General features: G+C 45.1%; 1 protein-coding gene across 2 annotated transcripts in view; it reads left to right on the top strand.

Annotated features, from left to right (window-relative positions):
* Nucleotides 1-21,036, top strand: part of NHERF2 (NHERF family PDZ scaffold protein 2) — a 131,692-nt gene extending 110,656 nt beyond the window's left edge. For both annotated transcript variants that reach the window (XM_069984044.1, XM_069984043.1), the window contains 5 exons: nucleotides 12,436-12,615; nucleotides 15,194-15,350; nucleotides 15,723-15,766; nucleotides 17,345-17,410; nucleotides 19,166-21,036. In XM_069984044.1, the coding sequence (XP_069840145.1) occupies nucleotides 12,436-12,615; nucleotides 15,194-15,350; nucleotides 15,723-15,766; nucleotides 17,345-17,410; nucleotides 19,166-19,324 (606 nt within the window). In that variant the 3' untranslated portion in view covers nucleotides 19,325-21,036. The remainder of the gene's footprint in view (nucleotides 1-12,435; nucleotides 12,616-15,193; nucleotides 15,351-15,722; nucleotides 15,767-17,344; nucleotides 17,411-19,165) is intronic.
* The last annotated feature ends 234 nt before the right edge of the window (nucleotides 21,037-21,270 follow it).

Raw genomic sequence — 21,270 nt, 5'->3', positions numbered from 1 at the left:
ACTTTGCCCACCCTGATGTTCAGCCGCCCCCTTGTCATTACAGACAATAACCTGTACAAGGCAGATGGGATTTATGTGAAATGTGCCATTATGGCCGCACTGAGTGGCCCTCATCGGATCCTTTGTCTATCTCAAGTGGAAGGCAATATTTCCAGCTATTGAGCGTCCTGCGAGAGCCTCTCCGGGGCATCTGATGCCTTTGTACACAGAGCCTGTTCTGTTTTCACAGCTGATTCTGGCCTCTTAGTGAATGATTTACAAGTAACACAAACTCCATTGTATATTTTGGCTCCTTCGCAAGGTACACACAGGTATATATTCCCATTGCAAGGGACGTTTCCTCGCAATCACCTGATGAAATCCCTTCTCTGGCCTCTGAGGGTCATTAAATAGGAAGTGCCAGGAAATGTTATAAAAGAAAGATAAAAGGATATTAGGCGTGATATCAGGATAATAGTGTTATAAACATATATAGTGCAGTCATGATTCATAAGGCAATGGCTATACCTATACTGACTATTATAATACTGCTCCCTATATACAAGAATATAACTACTATAATACCGCCCCTATATACAAGATTATAACTACTATAATGCAATACAGGAGAGAAAAGAGCGCTGCACCTCACACCTATGGCTGACACTAGTGCCTCTCGGCTGCATAAAAAACATCAGAATTTTGTGTATGAATTGATCAAACCACACTGCCCCATGTACCGCGTGCAGGTATCTGATACACATGGGTCCCTACACTAAATCCACACTGTGCCGGTCAGTGACCACCACCCCCGCAGGCGTGCACAGTCAGGGAAGGGAGGCCATGGAACGGCCCTGCGACCCCCATATCACAGGACCAGAACCAAAAATGCCACGCCAGAACCTGGCCAGCACCGCCGGCAGAGAAGGTCGCCCCCAAACAGCACGAGTCTGGATGAGGTATTGCGCTAACCATGCTGTTTGGGGGCGACCTCCGCCGGCGGTGCTAGCCGGGTTCTGGTGTGGCATTTTTGGGTCTGGTCCTGTGATATGGGGGTCGCAGGGCCGTTCCATGGCCTCCCTTCCCTGACTGTGCACGCCTGCAGGGGTGGTGGTCACTGAACGGCACAGTGTGCACTTAATGTAGGGACCCATGTGTATCAGATACCTGCACGCGGTACATGGGGCAGTGTGGTTTGATCAATTCATACACAAAATTCTGATGCTTTTTATGCAGCCGAGAGGCACTAGTGTCAGCCATAGGTATGAGGTGCAGCGCTCTTCTCTCCTGTATTGCATAACTACTATAATACTGCTCCTATATACAGGAATATAACTACTATAATACTGCCCCTATATACAAGAATATAACTACTATAATACTGCTCCGATATACAAGAATATAACTACTATAATACTGCTCCTATATACAGGAATATAACTACTATAATACTGCCCCTATATACAAGAATATAACTACTATAATACTGCTCCTATATACAAGAATATAACTACTATAATACTGCTCCTATATACAAGAATATAACTACTATAATACTGCTCCATATATACAGGAATATAACTACTATAATACTGCCTCCTACATACAAGAATATAACTACTATAATACTGCTCCTATATACAGGAATATAACTACTATAATACTGCTATATACAAGAATATAACTACTATAATACTACCCCCTATATACAAGAATATAACTACTATAATACTGCCTCCCATATATACAGGAATATAACTAATATAATACTGTTCCTAAGTACAAGAATATTACTACTATAATATTGCCTCTCATATATACAGGAATTTAACTACTATAATACTGCTCCTATATACAAGAATATAACTACTATAATACGGTTCAGGGAAGAAAAAGAGTGCTGCACCTCACACCTATGGCTGATACTAGTACCTCTCGGCTGCATAAAAAACATCAGAATTCTGTATGTGAATTGATCAAGCCACACTGCCCCATGTACCTCGTGCAGGTATCTGATACACATGGGTCCCTACACTAAGTCCACACCGTGCCAGTCAGTGGCCACCAACCCCGCAGGCGTGCACAGTCAGGGAAGGGAGGCCTTGGACGGCCCTGCAACCCCCATGCCACAGGACCAGACCCAAAAATGCCACGCCAGAACCCAGCCAGCACCACCGGCGGAGGAAGCTGCCCCCAAACAGCACAAGTCTGGATAAGGTATTGCACTCACCATAGCTAGCAGCCTTCCCCGCCGGTGGTGCTGGCTGGGTTTTGGTAGGGCTTTTTGGGTCTGGTCCTGTGACATTGGGTTGCAAAGCCGTTCCATGTTCTCCCTTCCCTGCATGTGCACGCTTTGCGGGGTTGGCGGTCGCCGACCGACACGGTGTGGAGTTAGCGTGTGGACCAGAGGATCTGCGCGGTGGTACACGGGGCAATATGGCTTGATCAATTCATATACAGACACTCTGGTGTTGATTTTTAATATAGGCCAAGCGGCATTAGTATCAGCCATAGATGGGATGTGCAGCCACTCTCTCCAGTTCGTATAACTACTATAATACTGCTCCTATATACAGGAATATAACTACTATTATACTGCTCCTATATACAAGAATATAACTACTATAATACTGCCTCCCATATATACAGGAATATAACTAATATAATACTGCTCCTAAGTACAAGAATATTACTACTATAATATTGCCTCTCATATATACAGGAATTTAACTACTATAATACTGCTCCTATATACAAGAATATAACTACTATAATACAGCTCCTATATACAAGAATATAACTACTATAATACTGCTCCTACATACAAGAATATTACTACTATAATACTGCTCTTATATACAGGAATATAACTACTATAATGCTGCTCCTATGTACAAGAATATAACTACTATAATACTGCTCCTATATACAAGAATATAACTACTATAATGCGGTTCAGGGAAGAAACAGAGTGCTGCACCTCACACCTATGGCTGATACTAGTGCCCCTAGGCTAAATAAAAAACACATCAGAATTTTGTGTATGAATTGATCAAGCCATACTGCCCCATGTACCTCGTGCCGGTATCTGATACACATGGGTCCCTACACTAAGTCCACACCATGCCAGTCAGTGGCCACCAACCCCGCAGGCGCGCACAGCCAGGGAACGGGGGCCATGGGACGGCCCTGCGACCCCCGTGCCACAGGACCAGACCCAAAAACACCACACCAGAACCCGGCCAGCACCGCCGGCGGAGAAGGCTATAATAACTACTATAATACTGCTCCTATGTAAAGAGAAAAGTCCAGCACCAGTGTAGCGGATAAAAACGTCCTTCTTTATTTATGCAAACTTCACATAACGAGAAACAAACATGCGATTGTTGACGCGTTTCGGCGTCTCTCACGCCTTGTTCACAACATAGTATGTTGTGAACATAGTATGTTCATAGCATACTATGTTGTGAACAAGGCGTGAGAGACGCCGAAACGCGTCAACAATCGCATGTTTGTTTCTCGTTATGTGAAGTTTGCATAAATAAAGAAGGACGTTTTTATCCGCTACACTGGTGCTGGACTTTTCTCTTTACATATGCTGCCCTGGCTCCGGGCTTTGCCGTGCACCGTGAGTGGATCAAGCAGGTGAGCTGACCTCAAATCAGCATTTGTAATACTGCTCCTATATACAAGAATATAACTACTATAATACTGCTCCTATATACAAGAATATAACTACTATAATACTGCTCCATATATACAAGCATATAACTACTATAATACTGCCCCCTATATACAGGAATATAACTACTATAATACTGCCCCCTATATACATGAATATAACTACTATAATACTGCTCCTATATACAAGAATATAACTACTATAATACTGCCCCCTATATACATGAATATAACTACTATAATACTGCCCCCTATGTACAAGATTCTTTATGCCGAAAAGTAAGAGTTGAGCTTTGGAGCTTGCACTTTAACAAGAATCAGCAGATGGTGGTCTTGGGGATATTAGGTTACAGTACACTGTGCGGCACACAACACTACAAATCTGTGACAATTAGGGTGCAGCCTGTCATCTGCGGGGTTAACTGGAAGCCATGATTATTGTCCACTTGTCTAAATTACAAGGCTAAGAGGATGAATGGAAATGATTGTGAGAACTGGAGAGGGGCGCTGTGCTGGTAATGGGACGGGCTCTACAAGGTCACAAGGGATCACCTGATCAATTACTCTTTCCTAATCTTTTCACTGGCAGCCTGCGATGTAATGATTAACCCCATAACTGCTGGGAATGGAATCCGCAAACCATTGTTAACCCCTCTAATTGTCAAGCTGGTAGATATGTTGCTGGGTCATTTTAAAGTGTCAGAGATTTGTAATTTATTCTATTGAAAATATCCAGTCTTCTAGTACTTATCAGCTGCTGTATGTCCAGCAGGAAGTGGTGTTTTCTTTCCAGTCTTTAGAGCAGGAGAGGTTTTCTGTGGGGATTTGCTACTGCTCTGGACAGTTTCTGACATAGACAGTGGCAGCAGCAGAGAGCACTGTGTCAGACTGGAAAGAATACACCACTTCCTGCAGGACATACAGCAGCTGATAAGTACTAGAATATTTTTTTTAATATAACTAAATTATAAATCTCTGGCACTTTCTGACACCAGTTCATTTGAAAGAAAAAAAATGTGGTTAACAACCCCCTTAAGATGTCACTCAGCTTTCCCAGGCTTCTGATTATAGTCTGGATTCCTATTAGACAAAGCGATTTTTCATTTTCTCTAATTAAATTGATTATTGCAAAATGATTTTTCGCACAATATTCTTTACGTGTAATAGGGCCCTTATTGCCGTACATTCTTATAAGGGTAGAGATCCTCCAAGAAAATTGCAAAAATGTAAACCGCCATTTTTTAAACTGGACCCTATAGCCTTGCAGCAGCACAGAGTATTTCAGTAGAGGTTAGAAAACCTCTGCACATACAGATTAGCATCTGTTTCAGCGCCTGACCCTCTGCCGTGATCTAGAGACTGGCTAATTTCCTCTGAACTTCATCCATTCCACACGTTCTCACACCCCCGGAGTGGAGCGCTGCAGGCCGCAGGACACGGGCGCAGGGTCTGCCAAGGGTCTGTTTAGCTATTCTGTGGGAGTGCGGCATCGAGAATGTTCCCCCCATGGGTTACGCATTCCAGAAAAAAAAACAAGTCCATTAATATGCTGCACATTCTGAGCGTCCAGATCGGTTGTGAAATCTAACGCCTCTTGCGAAAGCCGCCATATTTAGAAGTGTGTTTAGAAATCTTAGTTTTCTGCATTGTTACATGTAGTAAATGGCAAAGAGCAAAGGACCAGCGCCACCTAGTGGCTCAAATATCATGCAAAATCCAACCAGTAACTTAGTGGCTCAAAAATTGGTTACATTCGCTTTAAGTTGTGCCCACCCCTCAGTGACACGGCTCAATCAATGGAGCCGCATCACAGATGGGCGGGGGTTTCTTCCCACTAGGGGCGGGCTGTTCAAAAAAAGTACTGCAGCATCGGCTTTCCTGCATCAGTGCTGTTCTATCCATTGGCGAACCTTAAAGCGAATGTACCTGATGGTACATTCACTTTAAAGGGGTAGTTCACCATAAAATGTTTTCCTTCAAATCAACTGGTGCCAGTGATTTGTAATTTACTACTTCTCAAAAAATTCTCAAGTCTTCCAGTACTTATCAGCTGCTGAATGTCCTGCAGGAAGTGGTGTATTCTTTCCAGTCTGGAGACCAGGAAAGGTTTTCTATGGGGATTTGCTTCTGCTCTGGACAGTTCCTGACATTGACAGAGGTGGCAGCAGAGAGCGCTGTGTCACACTGGAAAGAACACACCACTTCCTGCAGGACATGCAACAGCTGATTTTTTTTTAACAGAAGTAAATTACAAATCTATATAATTTTCTGACACCAGTTGATTTGAAATAAAAGCAATATTGGTGAACAATCCTTTTAAACGGCTAAGGTTGGGTTTGCACTGTATTTTTTGCAGTTCGCTTTCTCATTCACTTTTTGCAAAAAAATGAAAATGGAAAAACGGATGAAAACCTGATGTGTTTGTGTGCACCCGTTTTGACTTTTTATTATAAAATAAAGATAAAAAAAAAAAACAGATCAAATTGCTTTGTTTTTTTATCGTACACAAGATTGTGGTCATTTTTGGTAAGCTAAAAAAAAAGAAAAAAAGTTTTGATGTTTTTTTTAACCATGTAAGTCAATGGGAAAACAGATCAAAACAGAAGCACACAAATATCCGTTTGGAAAAAAACGGACTGCAATGCAGTGTGAACCCAGCCTAAGAAACTGATAGAATATGGCATGGCAGTATGGGGTCCTTATTGTCAACTAAAGTCCCTATTACAGGGGCGATTCAGAGGAACAAGCCAGCGCTGACCTGTCAGGTTAATGCTCGTTTGCTCCTCGTTCTCCTCTCGCTGCCGTCGCTATTACACACACTGACAGCGAGCGGATAAGAGCTGGAGAAGCTAGGGGGTGGCGGCCTGGGTGATCGTTAGATCGTCCGGGCAGCCCATAGAAGATAGCAGCGGTCTGCTGGCAATGCTCCTATTCCTCGGAATGACGGCAGCATGTCACTGCTATCTAGATTGTTGGTCTTTCAACATATTAAAAGACACTGACATTGTGCATGTCGGCTGATTGTTGTCTTCTATTACACAAGATGATTATCGGCCGAATACGTTCAATAATCGCTTTATGCAATAGGACCTTTAGTGTAGAAGCCCACTATAAAGCCAAACCTGCCGCACCCGAGGGCACATCTCTCCATGCCCTATGACAAGCATGTGAATCTAGGTGGTCACGTGCCTCCTCATTCACCACACAGTAGTCTTATTTTTATCTCTTACATGATAACACTATTAGTCGGCGACTGATTGTCAGGCACTTTACTATCTCGCAGCTTCATAGAGTTATTTACAGTCTTATCTTATAGCGCCGCCTCCTCTACTTTTACCACCCTTGGCAGGACCAGATTTTCTTGATACATCTTTGTTGCCATATGAAACAAAGTTGTTTTATGTGCTGAACATGATACTTACTTTCTTTTTAGTATCAGATTATATACTGGGATTCTTTTGAATTTTAAAGGGGTTGTTCACCAAAAATATTTTTCTCTCAAATGAACTAGCGCCAGAAAGTGCCATGTTTATTTCTATTAAAAAATCTCAAGTCATCTGCTGTATGTCCTGCAGGAAGTGGTGTATTGTTTCCAGTCTGACACAGTGTTCTCTGCTGCCACCTCTGTCCATGTCAGGAACTGTCCAGAGCAGTAGCAAATCCTCATAGAAAACTTTTCCTGCTCTCCAGAATGGAAAGAATATACCTCTTCCTGCAGGACATACAGCAGTTGATAAGAACTGGAACTACCCCTTTAAATGGAGTATATACCCCCTGAGTTGTAATGACGTCACAACTTGGGAGAGAATGTCTGTCCCGGCTGATAGACCGGACGCTCAGCCAATCTGTGACAGGCTGAGTGGCCAGTCCATCGGCTGGGTCATGACATGTCAGCGCTGGAGATCCCAGAGGCCGGTCCTGCCGCTAACTGCAGATACGGGGAGAGGTTAGTGCCTACTCCTGATCGAATTCCAGATATAAAAAATGTCTGGACTTCTCCTTTAAATGACTGCCCATGGTTTCCGTAATTTAGAATTGAATTGAGTTTGTTGTTTTATGACCACCGCAGCTCTCAGGACATGCTGGGAGTTGTAGTATCGCAGTGCCTGGGGAGTCACAGGTTAGAGACCATGTGTAATGCAGCCGGTGGTTTATGGTTTCTGTAGATTTGCCCCATCCTGAGGTAATCCTGCACCAGATGTGAGGTTCCTGCTGTGGCCTCCATTACCAGCTGTAATATAAACCAGAAAAGTAGATCATATCCCCCCTTCCCCCTCATGGTATGTGGACGTCTGAGGAAATTCCTCCTAGAAGTCTTTATGGTGGAGTCTGACACTTTCTGATAAGCTAAATGGAGGTGCCAGTCCCTAAAAGCATGTCACATAATGCTGACTGATGGGTGCAATGGGTTAACCTCCTCGTGTGACTACACTGACGTCAGCCGCTCTCAACAGGCAATTTCCTCTAAATGGACAAACATGGGAAGTCAGCTTTATGAGCGTGTGAACCTGCATGGCTGCATGTATGTGCAAGTGTTAGCTGTGGTGCCCCAGTGAGCGTGCTTTTCAGACTGGTGCCCTGGGCTCAGGTAGTGCTGAGTGAGCGTGCCCTTCAGACTGGTGCTCTGGGTTCTAGGTAGTGCTGAGTGAGCATGCCCTTCAGACTGGTGCCCTGGGCTCAGGTAGTGCTGAATGAGCATGCCCTTCAGACTGGTGCTCTGGGTTCTAGGTAGTGCTGAGTGAGCATGCCCGTTAGACTGGTGCCCTGGGCTCAGGTAGTGCTGAGTGAGCATGCCCTTCAGACTGGTGCTCTGGGTTCTAGGTAGTGCTGAGTGAGCATGCCCTTCAGACTGGTGCCCTGGGCTCAGGTAGTGCTGAGTGAGCATGCCCTTCAGACTGGTGCCCTGGGCTCAGGTAGTGCTGAGTGAGCATGCCCTTCAGACTGGTGCCCTGGGCTCAGGTAGTGCTGAATGAGCATGCCCTTCAGACTGGTGCCCTGGGCTCAGGTAGTGCTGAGTGAGCGTGCCCTTCAGACTGGTGCTCTGGGTTCTAGGTAGTGCTGAGTGAGCATGCCCGTCAGACTGGTGCCCTGGGCTCAGGTAGTGCTCAGACCTCCTCACATCGGACATGTATACTTCTCTGACTACTGTGGAGCAGTGACATTATGGAGATTCCAGGAAGAATGTAATAAGCAGCGCCACATTTTACATATGCCCCACCTATTTATGTAGGTCATGCTCCCAAATAGTATGTGTGACCTCTACATCACACTACAGCATGACCCCCTGAGGAGACTAGAGAGGACCCCTAAACAAATAACGACCTCAAAACAGACTCCTATAGAAATACCTACCACAAAGCATACACCTATAAAAGTACTGACCTCAGAGCAGACCTCTATATAAGTACTGACCCCAGAGCAGACCCGTATACAAGCACTGACCCCAGAGCAGACCCGTATACAAGTACTGACCCCAGAGCAGATCGGTATACAAGTACTGACCCCACAGCAGACCTGTATACAAGTAGTAACCCCAGAGCAGACCCCTATACATGTACTGACCCCAGAGCAGACCCCTATACAAGTACTGACCCCAGAGCAGACCCCTATACATGTACTGACCCCAGAGCAGACCTGTATATAAGTACTGACCCCAGAGCAGACCCGTATACAAGCACTGACCCCAGAGCAGACCCCTATACATGTACTGACCCCAGAGCAGACCCCTATACAAGTACTGACCCCAGAGCAGACCCATATACAAGCACTGACCTCAGAGCAGACCTGTATATAAGTACTGACCCCAGAGCAGACCCGTATACAAGCACTGACCCCAGAGCAGACCCGTATACAAGTACTGACCCCAGAGCAGATCGGTATACAAGTACTGACCCCACAGCAGACCTGTATACAAGTAGTAACCCCAGAGCAGACCCCTATACAAGTACTGACCCCAGAGCAGACCCCTATACATGTACTGACCCCAGAGCAGACCCCTATACATGTACTGACCCCAGAGCAGACCCCTATACAAGTACTGACCCCAGAGCAGACCCCTATACATGTACTGACCCCAGAGCAGACCCATATACAAGTACTGACCCCAGAGCAGACCTGTATATATGTACTGACCCCAGAGCAGACCCGTATACATGTACTGACCCCAGAGCAGACCTGTATATATGTACTGACCCAAGAGCAGACCCGTATACATGTACTGACCCCAGAGCAGACCTGTATATATGTACTGACCCAAGAGCAGACCCGTATACATGTACTGACCCCAGAGCAGACCCCTATACATGTACTGACCCCAGAGCAGACCCCTATACATGTACTGACCCCAGAGCAGACCCCTATACAAATACTGACCCCAGAGCACAGACTCTGCAGTTCCTTACCATTCCTAATTCTTGCACCCTGCACTCCTCCTCACCCTCTGGTGCCACCGCAGCTTGACATGCAGACGCTGGCCCGGGATGTGGTGTGCAGGAGTGAAGAGGAGGGCAGGAATGAGGAGAGGCAAGTAACTGCAGTCAGGACGAGCTATCGGGAGGTCCTGGGTATTCCAGCTGTGTGAGCAAGTATATATTCATAGCAGGTCTAATCAGAACGTCCTCTATTTTTATGATAGAAACCCCCTTTAAGAACAGATTTAGACGTCATCCCATGCACAGATCACATGGGGGCAGTTCCGGTAAAATTTACAAGATCCATCAACAGCAATTTAATGGAATAGGATTTTTATATTGTCCGGTGACATTTGGATGAGAGTGACTGTGATCAGAGCCCCAGTGCCAGGCTGGGCGTAGAATCCAGCAATCACCCATAGCCTTGTTGTGGGATTGTCACACAAACGAAAGTGAAATAGAAAGCATGAAAATAGTTAAAGTACTGTAAAGGTGGAAGGTGCCCTGCAGCGCCAGGAGTCCGGGGTTACACCTCGAAATGGGGCGGAATATGCAAAATAGGAGTCGCTTTTAATGCAAAGCTTTGACTGGCATACAGGACCTTGGGTAGCTGCCAGTGTTAGACCTGCTGAGGAATAGAGAGAAAGAGCTTGTGGAGTGTATGAACAGTCGCTTCACCTGTCAATAGTCCAGGACTCTTTTACATTAATTTGTTAAGAAAGGCATTCCATGGCCAATGGGACTACCACTTTTAGATCTATGTGCACGTGCCATCTGTTGGACTTGGCTTGTGTGACCAAACCTACATGCTCCGACGGCCAAAGGCAATCGAGCTGTTGTAAAACTGTAACACCCATCAGCCACCGGCTGTCATGGCATGATGGGAATTGTAGTTTGCAATAGCTCGAGAGCCACATTTGGGGAACACTGCTCCTAATGCTGTCTTAAAGGGGAACGCAATTTTAATACAGATGCCACAGAGTCAGGTAATCCTTCCCATAGAGTCAGATGACTTTAATGGGGATGGGTGGGCACTGGGTGTATCACCGGGGCGGCTACCAACATGGCACATCCACATAGCAGCCAGGCTTAGATATTTGACTCCCCTGTGCTTAAATAAGCTTATTATTAGGATTTCAATGGGATTCTGTAAGTCATGTAATGGGATTTGTAAGCTTAGGACAATTATCTGCTTTATACTGTGTCGTTTCATGTACACAGCTAATCCACGGCTGCCGGTGTAGTCACAGGGTGAACAGGTTGTTTCCTCATCTGGTGTCATAGCTTTGGGGTTTATCACCCAGGACCACCACTCATTTATAAAGCACAGAGACCAGTGTATTAAACATTTAAAGGGATTGTTCACTTCTAATAATCCCTCTTGAGTGGCCTCTTCTGGTTTATGGATGTTGTTGGGGGGTTGTTAGGAATGAAGCTTAGCATGGCAACCACTGTGTGCTCCTTCTAACACAGACTCACGGTACCCTCCTGAACAGGTGCCCATCTTTTAAGCTGTCAATACACATAAGTTATTTGTACATGTTCGATCACATCTGTCTTTCTCCCTCCCATACACATGCATGCATGCTCGGTTTGGCCAAGCGTGCATATGTGCTCAATGGGAAGGGGGGGCAAAGGGTCTGCCAGATGTTAAAATTCAACTTGACAGATCTTTCTCTTACCGGACACCTGCTGTGGGGGAAGAGATGGGAGGCCACTATATACATTAGATGGTCAATATGTCTAATAGTAGTAGTGGTTCCTCTCACTCTCTAATATCTGTTACCGCCATATACACCAATATACCATGTCCATATATGGTGTTGCCAAGTGAAAAGTCCTTAGCAACCAGTCTGTCAAACAATTCAAGTCATCAAAGCAAAACTGGCACTTAGAGGGCGGAAAGGGCAAAGCTGCTTGTACAGTCGTCCTCAGTCATCACGTGTCATGGCCGCCTTCTTGTGACAGACATGATATATTTTGTATATGACTTTTTTGCCTTTGTTGATGATTTTTCATCTTCAAAGCGGAGCCTGTCAGATGTGTTTGTGTTGCGACTTGTCCTACCAGATGATCACCTGCAGCTATTACACAGAGTGACCGGGGTTAGTCACGGCGGCCATTAAACCAAGCCTAGGCTTTACGAATGACTGTAAATCGAAAATAGAAAGTGCACATAAAAGGAAAGCAAACATACCCGAGCGGCTTTCATAAGCGTGTTATTGATGTCCTCGCAAAGAGTAATTGTGACCATTGCCTGGTCATACACACCCATTGGTAGATAGAACTATAAAAGGTGCGGGAAGAGTTGTCATGGGGACGTAAAGGGCAACGTTTCTAAAGTTTCTATTTGTTGTGTTTACAGGACATGAATGGACAAGTGAAGGATCGATGTCCCCGGCTGTGTCACTTAAAGAAGGGACCCAATGGCTATGGATTCAACCTCCACAGCGAGAAATCTCGGCCCGGACAGTACATCCGATCTGTAGACCCAGGCTCTCCGGCAGCCAAGGCCGGGCTCAAACCACAGGATCGGCTGGTAGAGGTTAGTCATATTTTACTTTGTAAGAACACTTATCAACCTAGTATATTTGCCACTACCAACATGGCAGGGGACCAATACAGGGGTTGCCCACAGACGTTAATTGATCGGTTCACCCCATTGACATTTAGGAGTTTGGCCAACCATGTGGATGGCCTGCTTAGAAGCAAAGTGCTACTAGCCCTTTAAGGCCAGAACCCATCACCTTTGATAGACATCTGTATCAGCCACGTGTTTGATAGACTATTGTAAGGTGCTACGTGGGTTCTTTGGCACTTTATAAATTAATCAAAAGCATATTCTGCGGCACAGCACAATGAGGTAATACAATAGGACTCCAGACATGGGGCATTTACCACCAGTTTTCCCAAAAAACTTGCATAGGAAAGCATTATTAGAAAGTGCGGCTGGCGTGGCGCCCCACTGGAACTATGCTCAGGTGTCTAATGCTAATTTGGGGAAGGTAGGTATTCCAAAACATATGCGCCCTGCACCGTGCCATGGGTCACCCGATCCTCCTTCTCGTCGCCCGAGTCTGCTGAACCTTCAGTGCCCTCTGCCCGTTAGATCTGTCATCTCCTCCTATTGTACACCCAGAAAGCTCTGCCCCGCAATTCATGGGTCCTCCTGTATAATTGATGCACGCGACGCAGCCATGCGATGGGTAGACGGTAGTGTGCCAGTTGGGGGAGGGTCTTTTTTTTCTCTTTCTTTCTCTTGCCTTTCTTTCCTTTACCAGAGACAAACCAGCTGGGAGATTTGGGAACCTGATCTGTCTCCAGCACCTCACGAACATTATGTGCCGGAGCCTTCCATGCATATTTCATGCTGCTTTGTAGAAGCGAGAGGATTCCCAGGGGAGGTGCGCTCAGAAGCCGCTCATTGAGGCTTATAATCTTGTACCTGGAGAGAGGAGTCCGCTTGGGGTGTCGCATCTTGTGGGGAACTTTGCATGACACAGGCGTGTGCGGCTATTAGACACCTGTCACCCAACATGCTTATCTGTCATAGAGGATTACAGCTCAATGCTCTGCAGGCCTCCTGGTTAGGTTATCCGATCAGTCCCAGGTATCCCGATGCAGGTTATACATTTACATGGGCTGTATGTAATACTTAATATGACCTCAATGACTTTTATTTTCCTAACGTGGGTTCTTGTTTTGGATACAATTCACCCAAATAAGTAGGCACTGGTCTGTATAAGGGTCTCCCAGGCCCAAAGCAGTGGTCTGAATCTGTGACTACATCTTCCAGCATATCCTGTTTAGTTACTGATCAGTGGGGGTCCAATGGCTAGGACCCCACAATCATGAAAATGACTATGTGAATAGAGCAGAAGCATGCATGCTTGGCCACTGCTCCGTAAACTCTATGGAACTTGAAAACTTTGCATGGAATTATTTAGAATTCCAATAGACATTGAATGGAGCAGTGGCCAAGTGACCTTCATTCTCATGATTGTGGTGGTCCCAGCCATCGGACCCCCAACGATTAGCTACTAATCATCTCTTGTGTGGATAGGGAATAACTGTTAATATTGGAGTAACCCCTTTAACTCTTATGAGTTTACGAGACCCCTACGGGGGGAACCCCTTGTCAGTCTTTGCATTCATGAAGTCAGCCTCTTACCTAGTGTAAAGTGGCTGCTATCAGAGAACAATAGATTGCATTCAGGTAAAGCTGAGTCTGAGTGTTTTGCCCCTCGTCTACGTTTCGCAGCACTCGAGCGACTCCACATTTCTGTCGGTCCGCTCTATATCACCACTGGCTTTACTGAACCCAGGCTAAGAGTTCACAGGTGTCAGATTCAGGGTCGGGCCGCTGGCACCGCATACACTCCACCTATTCCCAGAGCGACTGGTGATACCTGGCAGGTGTGCGGGACGCGTCCATGCTGAAGGAATGGGGGGGGGATAGTTATTTTGGAGTAATCAAAGGAGAAGTGGAAGAAAGAAAAGTTGCAGGAAAAGTTGGGGGTGGGGTAGCTGGGAAACAATAGGTAGTAAAATAAGGGGGTGACGGCGAAGGGCAGGGGAGACGGAGGGGGAAACACAAAGCTATGTGGTCAGAACAGAGCAAAGTCATTATTCCTGTGAGGAGAAAGTAGGAAGCGGTTGCTAGGGAACCAGGGAGAAGAGGCCTTGGTGTTTGTTTTCATCGCCAGGGCCGAGGGCAGGGATCGGAGAAAAGAGACGAATTCTGAAGAGAAAGAAGGGTCCCTTTAACCCCTTCATTGCCAGCAGGTTGCCGAGCACGGCTGGTAACCACACAATGCATTCTTTTATGGTTCCCACACTCGTTGTCAGACAGGAGCCGGCGGCCCAGCGAATTACACGGCACGCTATTCAGTCCGCTGCACGTCAGCTTTGTTGCTTTCTAACTACACTAGAAAATTGCATGAATAGCAAATCCTCGCTAAAATAAAGTGACATTAAAGATCTCCGCAATGTCTTCCAGCCGTAGGGTCGTGTACACAGATATAATTATTTGGTCACACTAGTTTTCTCATAGACTGGTTTTGTTTTTTCACCTGTCATATCCTAAAATGGCTGCTATACTATATATATCTATCTGCCTGCAGGTAAACGGACAGAACGTAGATGGCATGAAGCATACTGAGGTGGTAACGAACATAAAAGCCAAAGACAACGAGACGACGTTACTGGTGGTCGACCCTGAAACGGACGAATACTTCAAGAAGCTAGGGGTCACCCCTTCTGAAGCTCATATAAAAGGAGGTACATCCTATCAGCCATATTGTCTTGGGGTTACCCATAGCATGTAATCAGATCGCTTTAGAAATAGGAAAACTACAGTGCAAATTTTTTAGCACAGAAAAAAAAAACACGTCGCTTTTTGCAATTGCAGTTTGGATTAAAGGGGATCCCTGTTTGTATCACCCTCTTGGGATATTGTATAGCGCCCATTCACATCAATAGGTTGCCTGTTTAATGCAGCACAGATCTTTGTGACTACTCTGTGAGGACCCCCCTTCTTGCTATAAACTCTCTATTAGAGTAGATCAAAATGGGTTTTCTAGACGTGAAATCCCTTTTAAAGTCATTCTATATGTTTTTTGTCCTTTCTAACATTGTATTCTTTCCTTTTAGGTGTAATCCCTCAGATGCTGACCAATGGAGTGACCAAAACACAGGTTTGTATGCATGACTTTCAATTCTGGTATAGCCTGTGTAACTCACTATAGTCTATGTAACATATCATCATAGACACCATTGCTTCCCATTGCAAAACTACAACTCTTCAGTGTTCAGGGCATGATGAGAGTGGAAGTTGTGCAACAGCTGGAAAGCCATAGGCCGCGGATCACTGATATATAGGATAATACCAACAGAACTTGACATAGTTAAATTTAGCAGTTTTTCCTTTTAAAGTCATTGGCCTCTAGGTCCTTGTTTTGTTTAATCATGAGAGCCTTGGGGCCATTGACTTCAATAAACAAAACACCAAATCCCTTCTTTTTCACTTTTTGCTCGACTATGACTTTTCACCAGGACAGGAATTTTGTGACGCCTAAATCCCATTATAACACATTGACGTCTCTACGGCCCTTTCTGTATGAGGTGTCTTGCAGTTTCCTCCGCTGTGGGTTCTCTGCACTTGTAAAAAGGAACTTGCTATTTCTGTGCTTTCACTCCAAACACCATCTCTCTGCCATGTATTGAAAAGCGCCAAGTGCAAGCCCCCACCCCGCAGAATCCTGGGACGACTCCAGGCAGGAAATGTTCAGCCATTTGCCAAGGTGCTGGATATTGAGAGTGTTTGGTGTATAACTCCAGGCAAGCAATGCGTGCGCACTCAGCACACAGCTTTCTGTATACCGTAGTTGTGATAACTTAAGAAGCCCACAGCAGAGGATTGGGGTATTCTTTTTGCTGCAGGATCATTGTGGTCTATGGGATTCTTCTGCTTTTAAAATGGATTAAAGGAGAAGTCTGGCGAAAATTTTTATTAAAGTATTGTCCCCCAAAAGTTATACAAATCCCCAGAATACACTTATTATGGGAATTGCTTATAAAGTGCTTTTTTCCTGCTCTTACTACTGCATCAAAGCTTCACTTCCTGGATAAAATGGTGATGTCACTTCCTGGATAACATGGTGATGTCACTTCCTGGATAACATGGTGATGTCACTTCCTGGATAACATGGTGATGTCACTTCCTGGATAAAATGGTGATGTCACTTCCTGGATAACATGGTGATGTCACTTGCTGGATAACATGGTGATGTCACTTCCTGGATAACACGGTGATGTCACGACCCGACTCCCAGAGCTGTGCGGGCTGTGGCTGCTGGAGAGGATGATGGCAGGGGAACACTGAGGGGCACAGGGCACTGGAGGGACACTGAGCACCCTCTGCCATCATCCTCTTCAGCAGCCACAGCCCACAGAGCTCTGGGAGTCAGGTCGTGACATCACTATTTTATCCAGGAAGTGACATCACCATTTTATCCAGGAAGTGAAGCCTTGATGCAGTAGTAAGTGCAGGGAAAAAACACTTTACGAGCATTTCCCATAATAAGTGTATATTGGGGATTTGGAAAACTTTTGGGGGGCAATACAACACTTTAAAAAAAATAAAAAATAATACTGGGTCCCAATGGTTTATAGAATGCCCCCTCCCACTAGGTCATATGAAATCAGGTTGTCTATAGCAGACTGGTTAAACAGAATCTAAAGAGATCTGAGTCACATTTTTGTTCTCTTTACAGCTCAATGGAGGCTCCTCCACGTCCTCATCTCACAGCGACCTGCAGAGCCCCGACAAAGACTCCCAGGTAATAAAAAGCTTCAGGTCCTTTATACGTTGTGACGGACAGCTGACATGCTATACTGAGTCATCAGAAGTAATATAGGACCGCATCCAACTCTGTCCTTTTGAGTTCCAAGTCATTGTTTTCCATTGTTGTTTCCTGTATGAAAGGAGCCATAGGTAGTTTACTTTTATCTGTCTATTTAGCTATGTGAGGTCTGGTTTTAGGTGGGATGAGTTGTAGTCATTATTAGGTGCATATAATTATTGTCACATTTTTATTCTTTTTTTTTTGTATAGGAAAAAAAAAAAGGGTAGATGGCCCAGCCATTATAGACAATAAATTTGCCTTATTCTGTATTTTTTATCTGAAACTTACAGTTTATTTTTTTGCATCACTAGGGAACTTGAAGCAGCGATTTTTTTATTGCTTGTATTAAACTTGGGCGTACTTAGTATTCCGAAGCATCATTCCCTGTTATTGTGACACAGACTCTGGCACAGCCTAATAGATGGATACCAATGGCAGACCTGGGGGCCTTTGTTAGGTCCCTGGCTGCCATAGTAACCTATAGGCCGAGGGCCAGACAAAAGTCCTCTCCCTCCATCAGACACTTCAGACTGCAGCATCTAAGGCTGGGTTCACACTGCTTTTTTGCATCCATTGCATGCAGAATTAAATGGAAATGGATTCTGCAATATGGCATCTGTTTCTGCATCCGTTTTTTTCCCTTTAAACGTATATGAAACGGACAGCAAGAATGCATCATGAACCTAGTCTAAGAGAATTACACAGCAAGGATCTCGGCAGTTGCAGCAGTAGCCTGGCCGTGTAGTACTGCCAAGTTGTCTCTGTGATTACATGGTTACATAAGAGAGCAGCCAACAGGATCCATGTCCATCATGTTTCCCTGGTTGAATGGAGTTGTGATGATTGGCAGCAGCTTAGTCTGTGCAAGCAGCCATGTACAATAAATACCCACATGCTAGTAACAATCGTATGGATATGTTGACAATGTATTTTGGTTGTTTTATGTCACATAGACTCTCAGTGACAACCCTATATTAAACGATAACCTTAAAAAAAAAAAAAAACAGAAGTTCTCATTAGTGGGGGCATTTATGTGTGCTGTATACAGATTTGCAGCAAGTCTCGTGGACTTCTGCTCACGCTGCTTTCACAAGGAGAGCCAAGAGGACAAAGGTAGGAACTTGAGATGAGCAAATCTCGAGCACGCTAAGTTTCATCCATGGAAAAGTTGGATGCAGCCCTAGGGAGTCCTAAAAAACATGGATACACCCTATGGCCTATGTCTGCATCCATGTTTTCCAGACAGCCTTAGGGCTGCATCCAACTTCTTCAGCCACCAGTAACCAAATGCCAAACGCTCTGGTTTGGATGAACCTAAGTGTGGTCAAGTTTCGATCATCTCTAGTAGGGATTAATGCTCAGCCAAGCACTTTTGCCTCTTAATTCTAGACATCTAAGATGGTGTTAGCACCTGATCCCCCACCATTCTGAACTTCTGGCATGTTGCTATGACATGTCAGAAGATTTTTTTTTTTTACGTGATGATAACACTTTAAATCATATTAAGACATGTTCTCAAATAGACATTAGAATGTCTCAGTAGTGCAGCTTTGGGCGATCATATCTCATCTTAGAAGCAGTATTTTATGTTATAATACAGACCAGAGGTTACTATATAGAGTATATTTCTGACAGATCGTGTCAGCAGAATATGAGTAGTAATACCCGCATTATACTTCTATGTTACAGGCAGGTGACCTGATCCGAAAAGACCCCTTTGAAGAGAGCGGGCTACGTCTCAGCCCTACAGCAGCCGAAGCAAAGGAAAAAGCCCGCGCTAAGAGAGCCAATAAGCGAGCCCCCCAAATGGACTGGAACAAGAAACACGAAATTTTTAGCAACTTCTGATCTTGTCTTTCAAGACACGAACATTCGGGATGAGGGCTGTCGCAGGACTCACACACCCTCGCTCCCACTAAACAATGCGTATTAACCGGAGCGCGCAGATTATTACCAACTAACGTGAGGTTGTCACCCAACCTATACCTGTTTAACCATTTCAGCTATGTGGAATTTCAAGGCATATCGTGTTGACTGTTTGGTGCCAGGCCACATATTCTACCCACACCAGCATCGGAGGATGAAAACATGGTGCGCTCTGTGCGGGCATTATTGTCACATTGGGTCATGGGTGAATTGGGGGGGAAAAACTGGCTTGAAAGAAAAAGTCTTAACTCGAGACTGGAATGTAGACAGAAAAAGCAATGAATTCTGGGAATCGACGACAAGGACAACAGTTCTCCATTGCTAAAGCAGCAGGGTCCTGGCAGCTGTGTCGTCGTCCTCCTCCCATGTTTATAAGACTGTTTCCTCATCCTGTCCTGCGGTTCCAGCAAGGATTAGGATGTACCATTTCCTCCGCCAGGGACCAAAGCTCGCGGGAGACCGCTGAGATCGGTTATCAGAGTACCCTCTTATATGTCCACCCCCCAAAAAAGTTTCACCAAGAAAGTGTACATTCCGCATTCTCAGTAGATAGGAGGATTGCACAATCTCCTCCTAACATTTGAAAGACATGGCTCTGTTAACACTTTTGCTGCCAACTCCTCCTGGGGATGGAAAGTCATGCATCACAACACTGGGGATGATATGTCTTGAAATCATCTTGCTACTGACAGTAGAATATGGTTATGGATGGAAAAAAAAAGGAAACCTCATTTAGTGCACAGGGGGGGAGGGGGGCACAATTTGGGCCTCATGTGGAATAGGCAAAGTACTGCACGTCAGACCGTCCCTTGGGGTCACACATTCCTTGCTGCAGCCCAGAACCGCTGGCTCCCTCTTACCCAAGTGATGTGCACATGGTTTGAGTTACGTGGAAAAATAACAAGGGCTCGGAATCAAGTCGCTCAGCAATCTGCCCCTGAGATCGGAAAGTGCCCCCCCCCCTCTTAGAAGTCAGAGACTGATGCATAGATACTGTGTAAGGGTGCCATGTGTGATATACCGCAATGACACCTGTACTAGTGTTTGATTAACCCGCTTTGGAGCGCAACTTACCTTATAGCAGGCATGGGGAACCTTCGGATCGCCAGCTGTTGCAAAACTACAATTCCCATCATGCTTGGACAGCCAAAGCTTTAGCTGTCCAGGTATGATGGGAATTGTAGTTTTACAACAGCTGGAAGACCAAAGATTTCCCGTCCCTGATTTAAAGGGGTTATCAAAAACATGGCCACTTTTTTCCAGAGGCAACACCACTCTTGTCTCCAGTTTGGGTGCAGGTTTTGTAACTCAGTTCCATTGAAGTAAATTAAGCTTAAGGGTACAAACACACACACCGTATACGCAGCAGATCTGCAGCAGATTTGATGGTGCAGATTTGATGCTGTGTTCAGTTAATTAGATCTAATCTGCTGCGTATCGCAGCAGTAAATACGCTGCGTATATGGTGCGTGTGTTTGTACCCTTAACCAGACCTGAACTGGAGACAAGAGTGGTGCTGTGTCTGGAAGAAAGTGGTCATGTGTTTGTAATGCTGGATAACTCTGTTCTCCAACCTGTGACTTATCAGCTATTGCAAAACTACAATTACTACAAAAATACAACATGTCCTAAAAGACTTTAGTATCATGTTAGTTGTTTGGAGCAGCTTTGAGAGGCACAATATGAGGATCACTGGCCAGAAGCTGTCAGAGCAGGATGAGAGTTGTAGGTTCATAACAGAAGAAGGGACTCCGGACTGGGTAACACTAGTCTAAGGCTGACAGGGTATTGGGAGTTGTAGAGCTTCCTAAGAGTAAGAGGTCCTTGGGTTACAAAACTATGACGGACATTTGTCAAGGGATGATGGG

This window comes from Dendropsophus ebraccatus, chromosome 9 (assembly GCF_027789765.1).
Source record: "Dendropsophus ebraccatus isolate aDenEbr1 chromosome 9, aDenEbr1.pat, whole genome shotgun sequence".
NCBI classification, from domain to species: domain Eukaryota; kingdom Metazoa; phylum Chordata; class Amphibia; order Anura; family Hylidae; genus Dendropsophus; species Dendropsophus ebraccatus.
This window is presented reverse-complemented; position numbering and strand designations above follow the sequence as displayed.